Raw genomic sequence first — 21057 nt, 5'->3', positions numbered from 1 at the left:
ATTTTGGTGGTACATGAAAATTGTGGTTAATAGTATAAATGTAACATTGGTCGTCTTTTACACAGTGTTAAGAATATGGCAGTACATGGGAAAATTACAAGCAGTGTAACTTATGGATGATAGTTAATAGTAACACTGTAATATTTTTGCAGCAAAGGCAAAGAAGATATTAAAACTAAGGGACAGCAGTGGGGGTCGTATAGGATTTTTCTTTTTGGAGTAACGAAAACGTTCTAAAGTTTACTGAGGAGATGATAACACTGTGATGAAAATGAGAGCCACTGAGTATACATGTAGAGTGGATTGTGCAAAGCATGGGACTGTACAACACAGGGAATCCAGTGGTGGAAGGTGGACTGTGGTTAACAGAACAAATATGAGAATGTTCTCTCATGAACTATAGCATATACATAATACTAATACAGGGCATTACTAATTGGGTGGGTTGGGGGGAAAATACACCAAATGTAAGATATGGGCTACAGGTAGTAGTAATACTTTGACGATGCTCTTTCATAGTTTGTAACTAACGCTTCATAAAGATGCAAGGTGCTGGTGGTAGGGTGATGTATGGGAGCCCTGTGTGATGATTTGCGTGTTTGTTTGGTAAGTTCATAACTTTTACTATACAGTTATTATTATTAATACATATGTTCATGTAAGATTGATATACCTCAATGAATTTTATATATATTTTTTAAAAAGCAGTCATTTATTAGGCCTGTAGGCTGCTCTGAGACTTCAGATGAATCTCCAGAAAGTAGCTGGCGCGGCAAACTGGACTCTCTCATAGGCCCAGGGAGGCCACTGCTTCTCTTACTCTCATGTAAAGCAGCATCTCGAATGAAAAAAATGCCTCTGGTCAGGCCCTAGGCCTCTTTCTGCCTTAACCCCAGAATCAGAGAGGCCTCCTTTGCTTCTTGCCAAGCCTATTTACTCTCTTCTCTGGATTGTGCTGCCAACTTGGCACAACTGGAGGAGTGAACTGGTAAATTGTTTGGCTGTGTGAATGTTGGGGAAGTCGGTCAGTTTGGGGCCATGGGAGCATGTCCTCAAGTGCAGGTTGAGAAAATAGAAACAGTCATATGAACAATGGGACGTGGATCCGTTTGGGGGTGCTTGGGTTGAGAGGGAAGACCGTGCTACCTAGAATTTATGCTGGTCTATCCTGCTCTAAGATCCTAGTGAGTTTTCTTTAAGTGAAGTCTAACCTGGGCTCCCTGTGCCCAGTGAGGGTGGGGACAGAGTGCAGTTGTTAGGGAGAGGCATGATGGTGCTTTGGAACCACTCGGATTTTGTACTCAGGCAGACCAGGGTCCATTCTCAGCAGGACTGCTTGCTGGCTCTGTGACCTTGCCAAGTCACTGGTCTCCTTGAACTTTAATTTCCTAAAATGTAATATGAAAAGGATTACAGAACATTGGATGTAAAATACCAAATACAGTGTTTGGCATATGCTCAATATATGGTAGTCATTGTTGTTATTGCCATATTCCTTTATTTTGAGGCAACATTGGTAATGCTAATGGTATCAAATTTGCCATTGATAATGGCAAAGTAAGCCCTTGAGTTAATTGCAACTTTCCAGAAATAAAGAAACATGGTATTAAATGTACACAGTTAAAAAATTGTCCATAGCGGCTCTCATTTATTATATGCTTACATATGAGTTGCTCTTTCTGTATAACCAGAGTTTGGAGTTTAGGCCTTTTTCACATTAATGACATTCTGTGTCACATGTGGTTCTTAGAAGTTATGTGTAGCGTCAGAGCCATGTGATGCTTTTCATAAGGCAGATGACTCGTGATCTTGTCCCTTTAAGGCTGGCAGTGTAATTTTGAGGCTTTTCAAACAACAGGAGGATTTGGACTACATTTTCTCTTTTGGCTCACATGTAGTTTTTTCCCCCTTTAATTGATTACATATTGCTGGAAGTTAAATAGCTTCTCTGGAAGCTTCTGATAATTAGATTACATTTATCATTTGAGTGATAGTCCTTTGTGATGTATGAATCAGTCACTTCAATCTCTTTAGAGTTTGAAAATGCTGCAATCTGTTCCAGGAGATATGGCAATTTCTATTCCCTTTAATTACATTGCCTGTGTGTGACAGGCAGTCTTTTGCATGAACAATAGCTTTTCCTTTCACTTTGCATTATAGTGAAATTTTTTTAATGCATTTGAAGTGATGCTGGGGATCTTAATATAAGTGAAAATTCAACTGCATATAATGTTACATTTGTAGAAAACTCAGCTGAGGTGGTAATCAAATAACCTGTGTTCAGCTAAACCCACACTTGAGCAGCAATATCAGTTATCTTACGACCTACTCATCTGCCTGTAACCCACAGAGTTCTTTTAACATAAGATGCAGTCAGCCTTAGACATGTTAAAATGTGTAAAAACCGTGTACCTTGAATTCGAGTACATGTGGTATTTTACTGCTAATGATGAGTACAAATGGCAGTGGCTGGGCCCAGGCAGCTTGGTTGTTGGCAGACTGAAGAGCCTCGTGGTTAAAAGTATGGGTTCTGTAGTCAGTGTGGCTGGGTTCAAATCCCAGCCCCGCTACTTAAATCAGGGAAACAGAACTGATAGAAGATGCCTGCAAATAGTATGAGATTTTATAAAATTGTCTCACGCCACTGTGGGCATACCCAAGTCCAAATTCTGTAGGGCATGCTGCAAGCTGGGATCTCGGATGAAGGTTTTTGATGAATTCCGCAGGAGAAGCTGGCTGGTGGACATAGATACGGAGATTCGCTCTTCTGAATGCTGAAATCATCACTTCTCTCAGAGTCTTCGACTGGTGGGATGAGACATCTCTCATTGCCAAGGCAGTCTCCTCAGTTGAATGTGGATGTCATCAGCCATAGATGTAGTCAACCTCCTGATGATTTAACTCCACGAACTCCACGCAACGTCCTCACAGTAGCAAAGAGGCCGGTCTCAGTACTCTTCTGCCACCATCACTGGCTTTTGTTCACGCCTTGTCTCCTCCGCCGCCCTCAAAACCCCTCGCCTCCCGCACAGCCTCCTGCACAGCCCCTGACTCCGTGCCCCACGAGGCGCCTGGAGGTGCTCAGCGGATGGTCCCTGAGGAAGTGTGCCTGCTGGACCCCGCCCTGCGCCAGCGGAGGTTATAGGAATCATTTACATTCTTTTTCCAGAAAATAAGAACAGATGTGGGAATTACAGGGCAGGAGAGGGCATGGATCTTTGCCCTTTCCTCTCTTGTTTTTCCTTCATGTGGCTTTTGTTTTTGTTTTAAAATTCCTGTTATCTGAGAGAGGACAAACGGATCTGGTGGAATCACAAAGTCACGTGTGGTTTGGCAGGAACTTTGTCCCCCTCCTCCCCGCCACGGAAGATAGAGCCCAGACTGAGGAGCGGCCCCCCTGCCGCCTGGTTCTGCAGGGGAGGCGTGGTGGGGTCAGAGCGGAGTCCCTGAGCAGGGAGCCTGGGTGTTGTAATTTTCTTTGAGACGCAGAGTTCAGCTCTGGTCATGGGCAGCCTCCATGACTTAGGGGCAGGCTGAGAAACCCCAGCGACTCACATACTCTAAGGAAAAGAGAGATGACTCCTGAGTCCCAGAGCAGTTTGCCACTGCATTGCTGCGGGGCCTAGCAAGTTACTGAACTTCAAGGAACTTGACTTTTTTAGCTGGTAAATACGTTGTTACTTCTCAAGAATTCCATGCTTTCTCATGAAATGCTATCGAGGTTTTTCAGAGATTCCCCAAGACAGTTTTAGTGGGGAAACAGGCCAAATTTTAGGCAAAGGCCAGGAAAGAAACTGGTAAGTCCTCTTAAAAAACCAGATTAATGTCATGTACCAGTTATAACGAGAACTACAGGTTAATTTCTCTCTGCATTATCACATTTTAAAATGTGCTATTATCTTCCAAAACTGCACGTCAGGGGCGGAGCTCTGCTCTCTTATCTCCTGGGAGGGACTGGGCCCCCTCTGCTGGGGTCATCCCTGCTGCCGGCCCTCCTGTCCTAATCCCCAGCCGGCTGTGGCTCTAGCGCCTCGGCAGCTAGGGGTCCGCAGGTGACGGAGCTGCTGGGCCCCTCTGCCCCTCTGGAGTGAGCTGTTGGCTGCCCTTCCTTACTCTGAGTTTGGTAGTTAGAGTTGTCACCTCCTCAGCCTGGGCCCCTGCCTCAGTGTTACTCTTTTTACTGTTCTCCTTTGGAGAGCGCAGTTCAATAAACATCTTTAAGCAGAACATCATTAACGCTATGCCCAAAAAAACTACCCTTACTGTCCACTTTCAGTTACATTTCTTTTCCAAAAATGTCAAGTTTGTATTGAAGTACATTCACAGAGAACTGTACAAATAAAAAAAAGTTCAGCTCAAATTTTCATAAAGTGAAACAACCCAATAACTAGCACCCAGATTAAAAAAACCCAGAACCTCAGAACTCCCTTCTGGTCACTACCTCCCTCCCTGAGAAGGGTAGCTGCTGTCTTGGCTTTTCATACCATGGACTGTATTTGACAGTTAAAAAAATGTATTTTGAAATAATTTCAAACTTATAGGACAGTTACAAAAATAATATAAAACCATAGAGAGAACTCCAAAATACCCCAAACCCAGATACCCAAATCTAGCATCTTTTAACATTTTGCCACATTTGATGTAATATTCTATCATCTCTTTTTCTGTCATCTATCCATCCATCCATCCATCCACCCACTTCCCTATTTCTCTATTTTCTAAATATCTGAGAGTAGATTGTATGCTTCTTGCTCCTTGGATGCAATACTTCCAAGGACATTTCCTAAGAACAAGGATATTTACTTATATAACCACCTTAAATACAGTTATCAAGTTCAAGAAATTTAGCATTAACATAAAACTTACAGTCTAATTCAATTTTTTCCTATGTCCCAATAATGTCCCTTTGGGCATTTTCTCCTCTATTATTAGTTCAGGTTCAGAATCATGTATTATATCAGTTTTGCAAGTTTTTGAACTTTATAAAATTGGAATAGTGTTGTGTGTACGCTTTTGTGTCTGACTTCTGCTCAGTGTGATGTCTGACATGTAATTTTTAATCCTCACACAATTTACAAAGCAGCGATTATTGTCTCCATTTTGCAGAGGGGGAAATGGAGGCTCAGAGAGGCGATACAACTTGTTAACCATTTATAGCTCTGTGACTTGGAGCTGTGTGCATCTGCCTCCCACCCCTGCTCTTTGTTAAAGACAGGGGCATCCAGAGATGAGTGCCTCTTCCTGGACATCACTGTTCAAGAGCTCACAGGCTGGTCGGCAGCCAGATCCAAAAACATGTATTTGTAATATGTGGCCAAGAAAAGTAATTGCTTGTTAGCAGAGTTCAAGGAAAGCATCTTGGACTTTTTCATTCCAGGTTGTTGGGACACACGCCCTTATGGAAAAGGAATATTTGAGCAAAGACTTGAGGAATGAGAGTAGGATTTTGGAAAGTCATTTGGATTATAGAAATAGTAGGAATAAAGACATGGAAATTTGGAACAGCTTGTACTTGGGGGATAATAATTGTGTGATGAGAATAAAGGCTCCTCGAGGTGAGGTATGGGAAATGGGGCAGGCTGGGAATGGGGCAGGGTTTTGTGGAAAGGGTTAAGGATTGAGGACTTTCTTCTCTACATTAGTATTTGCTCAAGTGTGTCCCACAAAACCATAACATTGTGAGATGTTTATAGATGTTTGGGGTTAAAAAAGTGTCCTCAGGTCAGATATATTATGGCAACAGTTACTAAACAAAGTTAAGAAGGTTTCTTTCCTGCAGGATTTATCAGAGCTTTTATATGCCAATAGCTTACCATTTAAAATTGAAAAAAAATTTTCATACATCATTTCACTATGGCAAAAGACCCCTCCAAGACAGCTCAGTCCACTGTTGATAGGAAAGCATTCTCCATCCCTGCATCGTGCTACTGTCATTCGTAGGATCAGTGCTGTTGAAGCTCTCTGGCAGATACCCCCAGCTTGCAGGCATTTTCATCAAAACGCTGTGCAGGGAAGATGGATGTGGCTCAAGCGATTGAGCTCCTGCCTACCACATGGGAAGTCCCTGGCTGGGTTCCTGATGTGAAGACAGTGAGTTGGCACAACGAGCAGGCATGGTGAGCTGGTGCAACAAGATAACACAACAAAGGACACAAGAAGAAAAACACAATGAGAGACACAACAAACCAGGGAACAGAGGTGACTCAAGCGGTTAGGTGCCTCCCTCCCACATTGGAAGTCCCGGGTTTGGTTCCCTGGTGCCTTCTAAAGAAACTAGAAAGACAGACACAGCAAGTGCAAATAACAAGGGGGTGGGGAGAAATAAATAAAAATAAAAATTCTTAAAAAACAGAACAAATACTGTGCTGTGGTCCTTGTCCTCATTCTTTGCAGAACCATAGTGAAAGTCTTTTTTACTATCTACAGATAGTAATAGAAAGCTGAAGAACAATTCCCAAGTTAGATCATGCCATTCGTTTAGTTTTTTTATTATTTTTGGTTGCTTGAAGACAGCTATCTGGCAATATGCTGTTGTAGAAAGAGACCCATTTAGCCATTCATTCATGCTTTTATTAATTTATTCTCTCAAGAAATATATGCTTTCCATTTGGCAAGTAATGCATGAGACACAGGAGAGACATTGGTGAACAGATAAACACAAGGTCTCTGCCTGCATGGAACTTAGAATAGAGTCGGGGAGACAAACATTTATCAGAGAAAATATCTACACAAATAAATATATACCTACAAACTGTGAAATGCACAATGAAGGAAATGTACAGGGTGCTGTGAAAATGTAGATTGAAAGTGAGTGGTTTTAGTTGCTGCCCTGTCATTAATTACCCTGATAATGTTGGACAAACCAATTTGTACTCTGTGAATGAATCTAGTGGTTTTATAGGGCCTTTATCAGATTAAAATGAAGCATCTTGGGAAGCGGACTAGACCCGATGGATAGGGTGTCCGCCTACCACATGGGAGGTCCGTGGTTCAAACCCCGGGCCTCCTTGACCTGTGTGGACCTGGCCCATGTGCAGTGCTGATGCCCGCAAGGAGTGCTGTGCCACACAGGGGTGTCCCCTGTGTAGGGGAGCCCCACATGCAAGGAATGCGTCCCGTAAGGAGAGCCGCCCAGCGTGAAAGAAAGTGCAGCCTGCCCAGGAGTGGCGCCGCACACACGGAGAGCTGACATAGCAAGATGACAAAACAAAAAGAGACACAGATTCCTGGTGCCGCTGGTAATGATGGAAGCAGTCACAGAAGAACACACAGTGAGTGGACACAGAGAGGAGACAGCTGGGGGGGAGGAGAGGGGAGAAAAATAAATAAATTAAAATTGAAGTATCTACAAGAAAAAGCTTTTGTTAAGTGCTGTGAATGGATCCGGGTAGGCTTTCTAGAATCTGGGAGACTTCAGACACTCCCTGGTAACCAGTGGTGTGCTGGTTAATGTTTAGCAATTTGTTCTCCATAAAATTTTGAAAGCCCCAATTTGTAACATGTACTGATTTCTACGGTGCAAATATTTCCATCAAGTTTGACTTCAAGCTGCCAATGTAATATCACCAAACGCTGGATTGGGAAGAAACACGCATAATGAGCTCTAGCTCCACACTCCACTGCTCCCAGCTGTCCCCACTATTGTGTGTGACAATGAAGTGAGAATATAGTTAATGCAACTTTTGTTAAAGTTTGGTTTAAGAAACAAGAACAAATCGGACAGACTCGTTCTCATGTCAAGAAGCCCTGTTTTCTTTATTTGAGATCATGGGAGCCTATTTGAGCAAATGCTATTGCCTTGATCTCTGAGGTGCCCAGGAGTGATGTCCTAGGAAGGTGAGGGAGGAGTGTTGTAATTAGAGTTATGGGTGTAGGGACTTATTTTCTCAACTCATCAGTCTGCTCAGGTTTTTCAACTAATCATGTCTCTGAGATGCAATATTGCCTAATGTTAGAGCTTAGGTTTTGGAGTTCAAGGGAAGTTCACATCCCACATCCACTACTTCCTGGAAGTATGACCTTGGATAAGGTCCTTAACTTCTCTGATGCTGTTTCCTCTTCTGTAAAATGTGAACAATATTTCACAGAGTTCTTGGTGGATTAAATGAGATCATGCATGTAAAATGCCTAGCACTGTGCCTGTTGTTGATAAAATTAGTCCCTTTCAAATCCTGCAACAAAGCATCCCTATAGAGAAACCTGTTCCTGTATTTTCCCCTGATGCTGTCGGAATTAACTTCCTTTGCTCCCCTCCTATATTTTGCTGAGAATCACCCTTAATTGGACCTCTCCCCTTGCCAAGTCTCTGCCTGCCTATTTTAACTTGTCTCCCTTCTTAGTTCTCAAAACACATTTCAGAAGCAGGGGTGAGTGCCCTGGGGCTCTGCTCTCTCAGGTTGTGCAGGTCCAGTCCAGCAGAAGGAGTAGGTTCATCTGGCCTTCTCTGGCCATGGCTTGTGCTTTTATCTGAAGTGTGGTGAGTCGGAAAGGAGGAAATCTCATTTTCTTCAACGCTTTTCCATCCCGCAACCTCACAGCACTCAAGAGATTGATTTGGAAACATGAAGCAGTAAGGAAATGATGCTGTTTCGTTGTTTAAAAGTGAAACCCTAAGCATGCCTTGTAGGCGGCTGATCATTGCATCTTGGGAACCATGAAAAGTAATTTTTTTGGAGGGGGGGTACTGGGAGTGGGGAATGAACCCGGCGCCTTATATATGGGAAGCTGGTGTGCAACCACTGAGCCACATGGGCTTCCCTGAGTTGCTCTTTTTTTTTTTTTTCTTGTTATTTGTTTTTGTTTTCTCAAGAGGCACTGGAAACTGAACCCAGGACCTCCCATGTAGGAGGTGGGCACTCAGCTGCTTGAGCCACATACCTCCTGAACAGTAATTTTTATCTGAGAAGACTTTGTGTTTGTTCCCTGCTTGAAGCCCCAGGGTCTTTGCTTAAACTCTAGAGATAAGAGCTTGGCAAACTTCTCCTTCAAAGGGGCCAGATAGGAAATATTTTAGGCTTTGTGGGCCACATATTCTCAACTTCTGCCAGTGTAGTGTGAAAACAGCTATAGACAATGTATGAATGTGTGAGCATGGCTGTGTGCCAGGACAGTTTTATTTACAAAAACAGGTGGCAAGCTGGTGTGGCCTGCAGGATGTAGTTTACCAAGCCCTGCTGTTGACATTCGACATTCGAGAGGCAGTTAAGAATAGTGGGTAAGGCATGAGCCTTGGGACTGTGAGTATGGAACACAGCTCTTCTTTCTAGCTCTGGGGCTTGTAAGGGGCAATATTATCTACCCATGGGGTTGTGGTGAGAATCCAAGGAGAAGATAAATACCAGCTGCTGCCATTTGTTGCCCTTTGCCTTGCCCAGTCCCTTGATGGGAGGGGCTGTTGGGAATGATTTGGGGTAGATGTGAGTTGAAAGTTTATTTGCATGTTGCTTTTTCCAGCATGGAGTCTAACTTAAAAGGATTGTGGCCTTCCTGTAGCTAAGGTGAAGGTCACTGATGTTGCCCAGAGCTGCGGCTTTCACAGCTGAGTAAGTAAACAGAGCAGCTAAGCGGAACCAGTTAGACAGGTCAAGCCAAAAACAAAGATAAGGTTAAAAATCGACCTCCTTAGACTCAGCTTGCTTTTTAGCTTTTAAACAAAGACTAAGCTGGCTGATGAGGAAGGTCGTGGACTTGGTTCTATCATTAGTAAATCCTAATTACCTGGAAACTTTCTCATTTTTCATTAAAGTTTTATCAACCAAAGTCCCATGGCACCTGGCTTTGTGCTGGGCAGCATGGTGGGTGGGGGGGTTGGGGAGGTACAGAGACAGAGCAGGTACACTTCCCTGCTGAGACCAGCTCAGCAATGGGTTTGCACGAAGGGAAGCCAACGCAGAACGGAAGAAATGAAAGGACAGAAAGAAAGACACAAGAGAGGAAATAAAGATGGGAGCAGGGGACTCAACAGCTTCTGGAACTGAGAGCCTCAACCCTAGTTTCCACATGGTATTTATTTAGAAACTAATAAGCAGCTGTTTGCTATCAGAACTGCAACATCATCTACAATAATAGGAAGTAACTGCAAGATTTACAATAAAGAGGTGCAACATTTTACTATAATAAGGTACAGGTTATACAAAGTTAAAACTCTTTCTTACACAAACATTTTTTTGGTGACCAGCCAGTGTCTAGTCTAGTCAAGGCCCTGGTGTTCCTAAGCCCGCACTTGTCTGTGTTATGGAAATATTTCAACATCAAGCCATGTTCCCTACTGTTTTCCCACACTTCCTACCCTACAAAAGCTCACAGTCTAGTAAAGGGGAGTAAGAAAGAGGTGGACAGTACAAGGCAGAATGGGATTGGGGCTGCCCACTGCCCAACCCAGCGAAGCCAGGCTTCTCCCCCAGCCTGTGGGCTGTGTCCCTGTTCTGCCCTAACCTGCAAAGAGTCTAGCTCTCTCTTCCCCGCTGGGCTCTTTGCTCTAGCCTGGACAGGTTCTGTTTACCTCCTTACAATGTTTATTCTGAACTAAAAAAGTATTTGTGTATTATCTGCCAGCAAAAATGATAAGATCCCTCTTCTCTTATTTTGTTCACAAAATAATGCTATGAGATGAAGGATGTAGTAAGAGATTATAATTAAAAAAAATGAACTAGATAGGGAAGATAAAAGCATGGAGGGAAAGAGGTGTGTGCATGTATTTTTATGTTTGTAAACATATATTTTATAGGGAAATAGGAGCAAACTATATGTACTTCCCCTCCCCTCCCCTCCCTTCCCTTCTCTATTCCTTGCCCAAGAGTTATGCTCAGTCTGACTTTAGTATATATTTAGGAAATAGGGCCAAGAATTTTAGGGGCATAGCATCATGAACATATCTATATACTAAAAAAATAGAGCTAGGTTAAGAAAAATTACAGGTTTTTTTCCCTAGCAGTTAATAGTCATCATTTTAGCTTTGTGCTGTACATTGTACATTTTGTTGTAGTTTTTTTCTTTTTCTCTTACACTTTTTCTTCTCTCATCTACTTTTTATTTAAAAAAATTTCACCCCTATAGTAAAGGTGAAAGAAATAGTATAATGAATAGCCTAAACCCCTTCATTTAACATTTTGTCTCATTGCTTTCTATCTACACAGATTTGATCTTTTGATTTGCTAAACCTTTTGGAATAGATTGCAGACATTATGACACTTCATCCCAAAATATTTTAGCATGCACCTTCTTCTTCACAAGCACATTTTCTTTCTAACCATAAAACCATTATCATAAAAAGAAATTTAACAATGACACAATAATATTATCTACTATGTAGTCCTTATTGAGATTTTCCTCATAGTTCCTAAAATTTTCCTAAAAGTGCTTTATAGTTATTTCTTTTTAAAAAAGTTTTTTATTTTTTAGGCAGTTTTAGATTTACAGAAAAATTGCAAAGATAGTACAGAGAGTTACCTTATGCCCCACACTCAGTTTCCTCTACTAGTAACGTCTTACATAAGTATGGCATATTTGTCACAATTAATGAACCAATATTGATACATTCTTATTAATATTAATAAAGTCCATACTTATTTGGATTTCCTTGTTTTTTACCTGATGTTCTTTTTTTTCCTTTTAATTGTCTCCTTAGACTCCTCTTAGCTTTGACAACTCTGGCTTACATTTATGTTTATATGTATGCATTTATCACTTTATTTTCAGATTAAAAAAAAACATTTTACTTTGAAATAATTTGAAACTTACAGGACAGTTGAAAAAATAATATAAAACCCATACAGAAAACTTCAGCATACCCCAATTCTCATACCCCAGTTCTCCCAGACACAGATCCACCAATGTTAACATTTTGCCACCTTTGACATCTTTCTTTTTCTCTCTCTTTTCCTTCCTTCCTTCCTTCCTTCCTTCCTTCCTTCCTTCCTTCCTTCCTTCCTTCCTTCCTTCCTTCCTTCCTTCCTTCCTTCCTTCCTTCCTTCCTTCCTTCCTCCCTCCCTCCCTCCCTCCCTTCCTTCCTTTCTTTCCTCTCTCCTTCCTTCCCTCTCTCCCTCCTTCCCTCCTTCCCTCCTTCCTTCTCTATCTCTCTTTCATCTGTCTTCTATATCTTTTGAATATTTGAGAGTAGGTTGTACTCCTTGAAGACATGAAAAGTGAAGCTACAAATAAAAATACAATAGTACTGGTGTTTATATTTACCCATACCATTATCTTAGATGGATAAGATAATATGGTTTCTTCAAGTGTCCTTTCCTGAAAACTCACAGCTCTCCCTTTAGCATTTCTTGTAGGGCTGTTCTATTGGTGATGAACTTCCTCAGTTTTTGCTTATCTGGGAATGTCCTAATCCTACCTCATTTTTGTAAGACCATTTTGTCAGATATAGAATTCTTGGTTGGCAATGTTTTGCTTTCACTATTTTAGGTGTGTCTTCCCACTGCCTTCTTACCTCTGTGCTTTCTCATAAGAAGTAGGCATTTAATATTATTGAGGCTTCCTTGTATGTGATATGTGGCTTCTTGAGGCTTTCAGAATTCTCTCTTTATCTTTGGCATTTGACAATTTGAGTGTAATATGGTGTGGTGTGGGCCTATCCTGTTTGGGGTTGTTGAGCATGTTGGATGTGTGTATTCATGTCTTCCAATAAATGAGGGACATTTCCTGCCATTATTGCCTTGAATATTCTCTCTGCACCTATGCCTCTTTTTTCTTCTTCTGGGATTCCCACAATATGTATTTTGGTATGCCTGATGGTGTCTCTTAGGTTCCTCAGATTCTGTTCGTTTATCTTCATTTTTTTTTTCTTCCTCCTGCCTCTCAGATTGTATGATTCAATTGTCTTATCTTCAAGTTCACTAATTCTTTCTTCTGCCAGCTCCAATCTCCTGTCAAACCCCTCTAGGGAATTTTAAATTTATGTTACTGTCGTTTTCAGCTCTGTTTAGTTCTTTTTAATAATTTCCATCTCCCTATTGATATTCTCTATGTTTATCTGTCTTTTCCTGATTTCCTTTAGTTCTTTGTCCATGTTTTCCTTTAGCTCTTTAAGCATATTTAGGACCATTTTTAAAATGACTTTGTCTGGAATGTCCAGATCAGATTTTCCTCATTGATGGTTTCTAATGCTTTAATCTTCCACTTTTCCTGGGCCATTGCTTCCTGTGTGTGTGTGTTTTAATGTTTTGTTATCCTTTGTAGAAACTTGGGCATTTTGCTATGTTAATGTGTTATCTATAGAATTGAGACTCTGAAGTGTCTGTTCCTTAATCTTGTATTCAGCTAATGCTAGGACAGAACCTTCCTTGCATGCCAGTATCTAATAAAAAAAGAAAGAGAAAAAGAAGAAGGGGAAAACAAAACCACTTTTCCTTAGTCTTTGCAGATTGACCTAGGGAAGTTGTCCCCTTCAGAGCTTAGCCATATAATGAGTTTATAGAATAGTTCTGGGCCAAAGCATAGGGGCCTCCCTGTCCTTTCTGTACATGCATCTCATTCTGGGCATGTGTGTTTGGTCCTAGGAATTCCCCCATTTATACTGGTATGAATATCCCCTCTTCCCTAAGAAACAATTTCCTTATGGTCCTGGGCATTGCACTGTATGTCCTATAGGTAGCAACCCCTTGCTCCAGGCAGCCCTTGACTGCCCTCCCACAGTAGGAGAGCTAGGTGAGCTGCCTTCTACTCATAGGGTAAGTTCCGGGACAGCTAGTCCCTCAGGCTACCACCAGATAGATTTTGCCAGACATACACTCCCAGTACGTGCAAGAGGGTTACTTTGTTCCCTCTGGAGCCAAGATCAGGGAACTGCACTGGGAGCATAGGCTGGATTTGTGCTAAGCTGGTGAGGGGTTAACAGAGGGGCCAGTCAGAGTGCCAGGAAATCCTACTACTTTGACTTTGCCATCTTGATTGGAGCAGGAGCTATTCTTTTTTTTTTTGGTCTTTCATGAAACTAAGTTTTGAAGAATCCAGGTCAGTTGTCTTGTATATTGTTTCAAATATGGATTTGTCTGATTGTTTTTCACTATTAGATTCAGGAAGAATACCATATAAGAGATGTTCTGTTCCTGAATCCCAATCAGGAATATAAAGTCATTTTGTTCCATTTTTGGTGGTATCTGTCAAATCTCCTCACTTGTCAGTATCTTTTCTACTTTGTGATTAAGTAATGTGAGGAGTTGTATTATTCAGGGTTCTCTAGGAAAACAGAACTGACAGGAAATATCTGTAAATATTAAGAGATTTCATAAAATTGTCTCATGTGGTTATGGGAATGCACAAGTCCAAATTCCATAGGGCAGGCTGCAACCTGGGAATTCCTATGAAGGTTTTTGATGAATTCCACAGGAAAAGCTAGCTGCAGAGAGGGAAATTCTCTCTTTGGACTGCTGAAATCATTACCTCTTCTTTTAAAGCCTTCAACTGACTGGATGAACTTTCACACATTGTTGAAGGCAGTTGATTTCAAACGTACACTCAGCCATAGATGCAATCAATTTACTGATGATTTAAGTCCGTGAAATGTCCTCACAGTAACAATCAGGCATGTGCTTGCTTCACCAAACAACTGGGTACCATCACCTGGCCAGGCTGACACATGAACCTAGCCACCACAGGGGCGATACTTTGAGAACTGTGAATATCTTGTTCCCCAACAACTTTTCTCTTATGATTTTAGGATGCATTCATCAATGGTCTTTGCTGAATCAGTTGTGACATTGGTGGTTGCAAATGGTGTTTTTTTGGTCTATCATTTCTTATACATTAGCTGGCATTTTTCTGTAAATAACCTTCTCATACTTCTGAAAGTATCCTATGGACTCATGAATTCTTTTTTTTTAAAAATTATTGTGTTATTCATTACTATCATTATTTTTTTCTAAGAATAAAAAGAGAGGTATGATTTACTCATAGTGAAATGCACAGATACTAAGTGTACACTTTGATTAATTTTGACAAATGCATATGCCCATGAAAACCCTCTACCCTTTCAAGATATAGCACATGTCCATTACCACTAGAAGTTTCCTTTGTGCCCCTTCCCAGTCAGTCATTCCACTACCAGAATCAGCTACTGATTTGAGTTCTTCATTATTCTTTTTTTTTTTAGATTTATTTTTTTATTTCTCTCCCCTTCCCTGCCCCCTCCCCCCAGTTGTCTGCTCTCTGTGTCCATTCGCTGTGTGTGTGCTTCTGTGTCCACTTGTATTCTTGTCAGCGGCACCGGGAATCTATGTCTCTTTTTGTTGCATCATCTTGTTGTGTCAGCTCTCCGTGTGTGTGGTGCCACTCCTGGGCAGGCTGCACTTTTTTCACACTAGGTGGCTCTCCTTATGGGGTGCACTCCTTGTGTGTGGGGCTTTCCTATGTGGGGGACACCCCTGCGTGGCACAGTATTCCTTGTGTACATCAGCACGTTGACCAGCTCATCACACAGGTCAGGAGGCCCTGGGTTTGAACCCTGGACCTCCCATGTGGTAGGCAGATGCTCTATCCATTGAGCCAAATCTGCTTCCCTCATTATTCTTTTTTATGTTAAGTTGTCCCAAATTTTGGCAATGAAATCCCATCAAGTTGGCTCTGCGTTCTTTTGACAGGTGTCCCTTAACCTTTAAGCACCTTCTTGCTTTCTGGCACAAGAAGATGTTTTGCTGTCTTCTTTTAAATAGCTTCTAGTATCCCATGGTATGGATACTATTTATTTAGTGATTTTTCTTTTAATAGACTTTAGGTTGTATTCTTTGTTTTCCTATTACAGCAGTGCCTCAGCAAACATTTCAGTACATACAGTTTGCATATTTCTGTAAGCTAGAGGACCTACAAGTGGTATTTATAGGTAAAAGGATATGCACATTTAAATTTTTGACTGATATTGCAAAATTCTTTCTTTCCCTCTTAGACAGCTATGAGAAGTTTCCACAAACACTGCTGGTTTGCCCACATGGAATTTTATCTGTCTGTGTGTATATGAAAGTACAGAGTTTGAACTTGGACTTATCCTTGAGCAAAGTGAACATACAAATCATAGTTCTTCCATTTGGGTTCCAGGCCCTCCAGTGTTGATTGGTATTAGAATGAAGCCTCTCTTCAAAGGCAAGGAGAAAGGAGAAGTTTTTGCCATTCTCTGTCATTCAGTGTCATATTCCCAGTTACAGCCACATTTGGCAGAGACACTCTTAATGCTTTTTATTCTGTATTAACTGTATGTTGGAGATAGATTAGGAAATGAGTGTTGAAGGGGGGAAATGACACATTGCCCCAGGCTTCTGATCCTCTTTAGCAGTCTTTGTAAAATTTGGTCCACAGTCACTACTCTGATTTTCTAGTCTTACATAACCAAAGGAAATGATTCTTATTTGGCAATGAATTATGATGACTTTACATTCAGTGTAGCAGGTTTATCATAACAGTTTGTGTGTATTTGTATGTGTGAATGAGATTACTCTTTGAGGCCAGCTAATAAGTAAAAAACCCTTATGATTTTTTTTGTTTTGTTTTTTTATTTTAAAAAATATTGAAACTTAGGTTATACACCTTTGTGGATTGTAGCTTTTCTGAAATCTTTTGTTTCTTTGCTGAAGTTACCTGTGTTGCTTTTCTCCATAGGTGTTTGAAGCTGTGATTTCCTGGATCAATTATGAGAAAGAAACCCGTTTAGAGCACATGGCAAAGCTGATGGAACATGTCCGTCTCCCTCTCTTACCTAGGGATTACCTAGTCCAGGTGAGTGCTAGGGGAAGAACCAAGCCCTTCCCTGTTCACCCAGGGCTCTAGGAGTAGCAGCGGGCAACCCTGGAAGGGTCAAGGAGTTTATGGGTACTTCTGCCTGGGTTGAGGGTGCCAACCTGCTGAGTTAAGTGGGAGGTGTGGTAGTGTGAAGTTTAGGAGCACAGGTTTGAGAAGAGGACACATTTCAGCCCTGTACTACTTAGCTTTCAGTTCTTATTTAGTTTCTTCAAGCCTTAATTTCATTCTTCCATAGAATGGGATTTATAATATAACTCAGCATGGTTATTGTGGAGGTCAAAGGAGATAAGTGCGCCAGGCAGGTGAGTAGCATGGAGCCTGGCATAAGAAATGTTCAAAGCTATCTGTTGTTATTGTTGGAGGATCAAAGCAAGAAGGGTCTTTTACATAACATTCCCTTGTGGCCTTAGTTTTAGGCAACTTGGAGCCTAATTCAAGTCTGTAAAAACCAGCTCCTTGCAGGTGCTTGTAATACTTACTACTTCTACTTCCTCTGAGAAAGGAAAGAAAAATTAAGAATTATGATGTGTCCCCTGTGGTGCTGCAGCTTTCTCACTTAATGCCTCATAACAATCCTGAGAGGTGACAATTACAAGTCCCTTTTGACAAATTTGGGCTTTGAGGCTTCTGGAGGTCAGGATTTATCTGGGGTCACCAGCTGGTAAGAGAGAGGGTCTGGATTCAAATCCAAGTTTTCCTGGCTGGACAGCACACCCTTCTTCCACTAAGCAGGCTGCCACCTTTAATACTACGTCTGTGTACCCACTACATGACGTATTTTGTACAGCAAATGGCATTAGTCACTCTTACAGGTAGGCAGAGGATAAACCTTAACTATATGAACAAAACAAAACACTGAGGCAGAAGGTCAGTCCTCAGCTGTCCCCAGTTTCGGGATGGACTGGAAGGTGTGAAGCAAGGGTGAGAGGTGGGCTCAGCAGGCTGGCCTGGCTCGGTCAAGTCCTCATAGCACTGGGCAAATACTCAATCTTTCTAAACCTGTTTTCTCATCTGATAAAAGTAGTATCTGTTCTTATGGGATCACTTGGGAATAAAATGAGATAATCCATGTAAAGTCCTTTGTTCAGCGTTCTGTGCTCCCTTTACAACTACTGCTTCTACTGGTGGTAGCCGGAACCTTAGCTTCCTAGCAAAGAGTCATGAAGCTCTCAGCTCGTGACACTGTTGACTAGAGGCTTAAGGGGTCAGTGACATGTTCTGAATCTCTGTCTCAGCCTCTTCTCTGGTGCCAAGCGGTACCCTCAAAGCCTTTATAACCTGCCTGCATTTTACACTTTGGGTGGCACCACTGCCACCCGGTGGCAACATATCTTCCTGCAGAAAAGGTCCCCTAAACTGAGGGGCTAAAACTGCCTGAGCTCACAGGGTCAATCAGACCTCACGGTCCTGAGGGAAACCTACCTCAAGGTGGGGAGTCTGCCCCCCTGCACAGTTTCGCTCCAGAGAGAGGGTGGTCCGTAGACCTGGGTTCCAAGAAAGCTAAAGGGGCCTTAGAGACCTTCTAATCAAACCTCCTTAAGTGTCCACAACAAAACTTAGCAAAGGCATTAGAAAATGGTTCTACTGGCAAAGTAGAGCTTAGATCTGGAGAATAAGGGGATAAGAGGCAATGGGCATGTGAACTCTGGTGTGGGATCTTTTCTTTTTTCTTTTTTTTCAAGTCCTCAGGGTGAACACCTCTGGGAGAGGATGCTACATTAACATTCATTGGTCCTTGAAAAATCTAACTAGTACAACCTACTGGGGATGGCTGTTGATGGAGGAGGAGGAGGAAGGGAAAGCTTTTGGCAGACCTGCACCAACCCTGCCCTGACTTTTGGGGGAGATTTAATTCAAGCTGAGTGAATTCCTTAGGAGAAGTAGCTGCTCACACATTTCTCCTTCCTCCCAAGATCTTCTAGAGATCTTCTCCCATCCTTTTTGTTTTTTTAACTAATGCTACAAGTTTATGATTTGTCCCGACCTGGCTCAGTCCCTCAGTGTGAGAGGGAAAAACCTTCCAAGAAAAAGAAGTGTTTGGGGATCATCTCGGGGGAAGGAGGTGCTCAGAGGTGACGGAGGCCCTGGCTTGCCCATCCTTCTTTATCTACCAGCTCCAACACTGCCCAGCAGGGCATGGCTCTGGACATATTTTCATTCCAGTCGACAGATGCTTGGTGTGTGTGGGGGTGCCCAGGAGAGTCTCAGCCAGGACTTGTGCGTGACTGAGTAGAGGCAAGAGATAATTGAGGTGGGAGGCCCTTCTGACTGGACCTGAGCTCCTCAGGGTCAGAAAGCTGTCATGTTCATAATTTTCTTCCCTGAGCCCAGCACAGGACTGTACAACCAGGAGACATTCGGTTAGCTTTAGCTGTTAAAGAGAACTGCTCTTTTCCAACAGCTCCCAAACACCCAGCAAAGAAAACCCGATGTGGCTTCACAAGACCGTACTGCCCTTTGCAGGCATGCTACATGGCAATCTGACCTGGGGCAGAGGGTGGAGATTTCAGAGCCAGAGCTCCAGATGGGCTCGCACTTGGTCTTGCTCATGAGATATTTAGGCTCACACTCACTGCACTCCTGCTTGGGTCCTGGGCTCTGGAATAGAGAGGTGAAGAAGCCATGGTCCTAGCTTAGATGGAGTCCAAGGTGGGTGGAACTTTTGTGCAGAACATTCCATCAACTCTGATGTCATGACGCTGTTAGGAGCTCTGCATCGGCCAGTTTTCTGCCCTAAGACATTCGCTGAAACAAAGTGGATGTGAATCCCTCTCCTTACCATCGTAGTTTACTCACTGTCTCCACAGTTGGCTGGTGGATTCCCCCCCCCTCTTTTTCCCTTTCCCTGACCACTTACCTTAAACATTATAATGCATTCAAACTAGGACAGGGGTTCTTAGTCTTTTTTTGTTCCATAGACCCCTTTGCCAGTCAGGTGAAAACCATGGACCCCTTACTAAGTCCACACCGTACTGTGTATTATTTAATAAATATATCATACCCGCACCAACACATCTCCACAAGAATAATTTGAATTTTTGAATTTCAGTTCAACACATGGACCCCTTGTTAAGAACCCCTGAACTAGGAGGAATGTGGGAAGAGACTTTCAGGACAATGAATTGTCTTTTGTTTTGCATAATCTCATTTAAACCACAAAACCAAAAAGCAAGCAAGCAAACAAAGCCAGGGAGGTTGTAGCTACCTTAACAGGCCCATTTTACAGATGAGGGAACTGAGGATCAGAGACATAAAGGAGTGGAGGTGGGATGTGCCTGTTTGTTTGATGCCCGAGCTTGCTTGCTTACTCCATTATGCTCTCGAAAAGCAGGAGGTGAGCACTACTAAGTTGTACGTCTGTGAACCTTCCTCTTGGGGTCAGAGATGGTTTGGTATGGGAATGAATGAGTGCAGGAGTGACTCAGCCCAGGGAACAAGCTTGGGAAATGTGGAGCTCTGCTCCAGGATCACCTGTGTGCTATCTCCAGACAGTTGAAGAAGAAGCTTTGATAAAGAATAACAACACCTGTAAGGACTTCCTCATTGAGGCCATGAAATACCATCTGCTTCCTCTGGATCAGAGGCTCTTGATAAAGAACCCAAGGACCAAGCCCAGGACTCCAGTCAGCCTGCCCAAGGTAAGCCCCAGCCCAGACTCTGCCAAGAGCTGGACTGTGTCCTGGGAGAGTGACCTTCTACTCCAACTCTTTCCTCACCCATGCTCCCTTGCATCATGGTTGCATTTAGGATCTAGAAGAAGGAGTCTGCTGGTTCTTCTTGAATCTGCCGGTACTTCTCTCTTCTGGGGTCTTCCTTTCCTAAGAATTTCAAGGTAACTTCCACTGGCATCAGAGAGGTCCCTCTCCACTCTTGTTTCTCACCATGGTTTGGTTCTCTGCCTCTGTTAGAAGCAGAGGGATGGCTGTGTTGGTCTTGATTTAGCAGTGGCTCTATCAGTCTTCCTTCTAGGCCATTCTTTGCATCAGAACAGTCTCAGTCTGCTTCCTTCCCACAGTGCAGAACCATAAAGGGCAATTAGGGCTAGCAACAGAGAGAAGGGGCCTCGAGGGTCTGACAGGTAATGAAACAGGGGGAGAACACATGGGGAAAGTGAGAACTCGTGGGGGAGCTGCCAGGGCATGGGAGGGATGAGCACAAGATGGGGTGCCACAGTTGGGCATGTACCCTAAGTTCTGGCTGCTTCAGTTCCCTGCAAGTCCCTTCCCTTCTCTGGTCCTTAGGTCCCTTATCTGCAAAATGAAGGATGCTGTACTAGATGATCTCTAAAATCCTTTCCAGCTTGGCTTTTGAGGATTCCTT

At 42.6% G+C, this 21057-nt stretch overlaps 1 protein-coding gene across 2 annotated transcripts in view; it reads left to right on the top strand.

Annotated features, from left to right (window-relative positions):
- The window catches only part of KLHL3 (kelch like family member 3), a 196430-nt gene that overhangs the window by 127240 nt on the left and 48133 nt on the right, over window positions 1-21057 (top strand). For both annotated transcript variants that reach the window (XM_023586585.3, XM_004450501.5), the window contains exons 7-8: window positions 16597-16713; window positions 20226-20375. In XM_023586585.3, coding sequence (XP_023442353.2) covers window positions 16597-16713; window positions 20226-20375 — 267 coding nt within the window. The remainder of the gene's footprint in view (window positions 1-16596; window positions 16714-20225; window positions 20376-21057) is intronic.

Source organism: Dasypus novemcinctus, chromosome 2 (assembly GCF_030445035.2).
Source record: "Dasypus novemcinctus isolate mDasNov1 chromosome 2, mDasNov1.1.hap2, whole genome shotgun sequence".
NCBI classification, from domain to species: Eukaryota; Metazoa; Chordata; class Mammalia; order Cingulata; family Dasypodidae; genus Dasypus; species Dasypus novemcinctus.
Note: the sequence above shows the minus strand (reverse complement) of the source record. Positions and strands in the feature narration are given on the sequence as shown.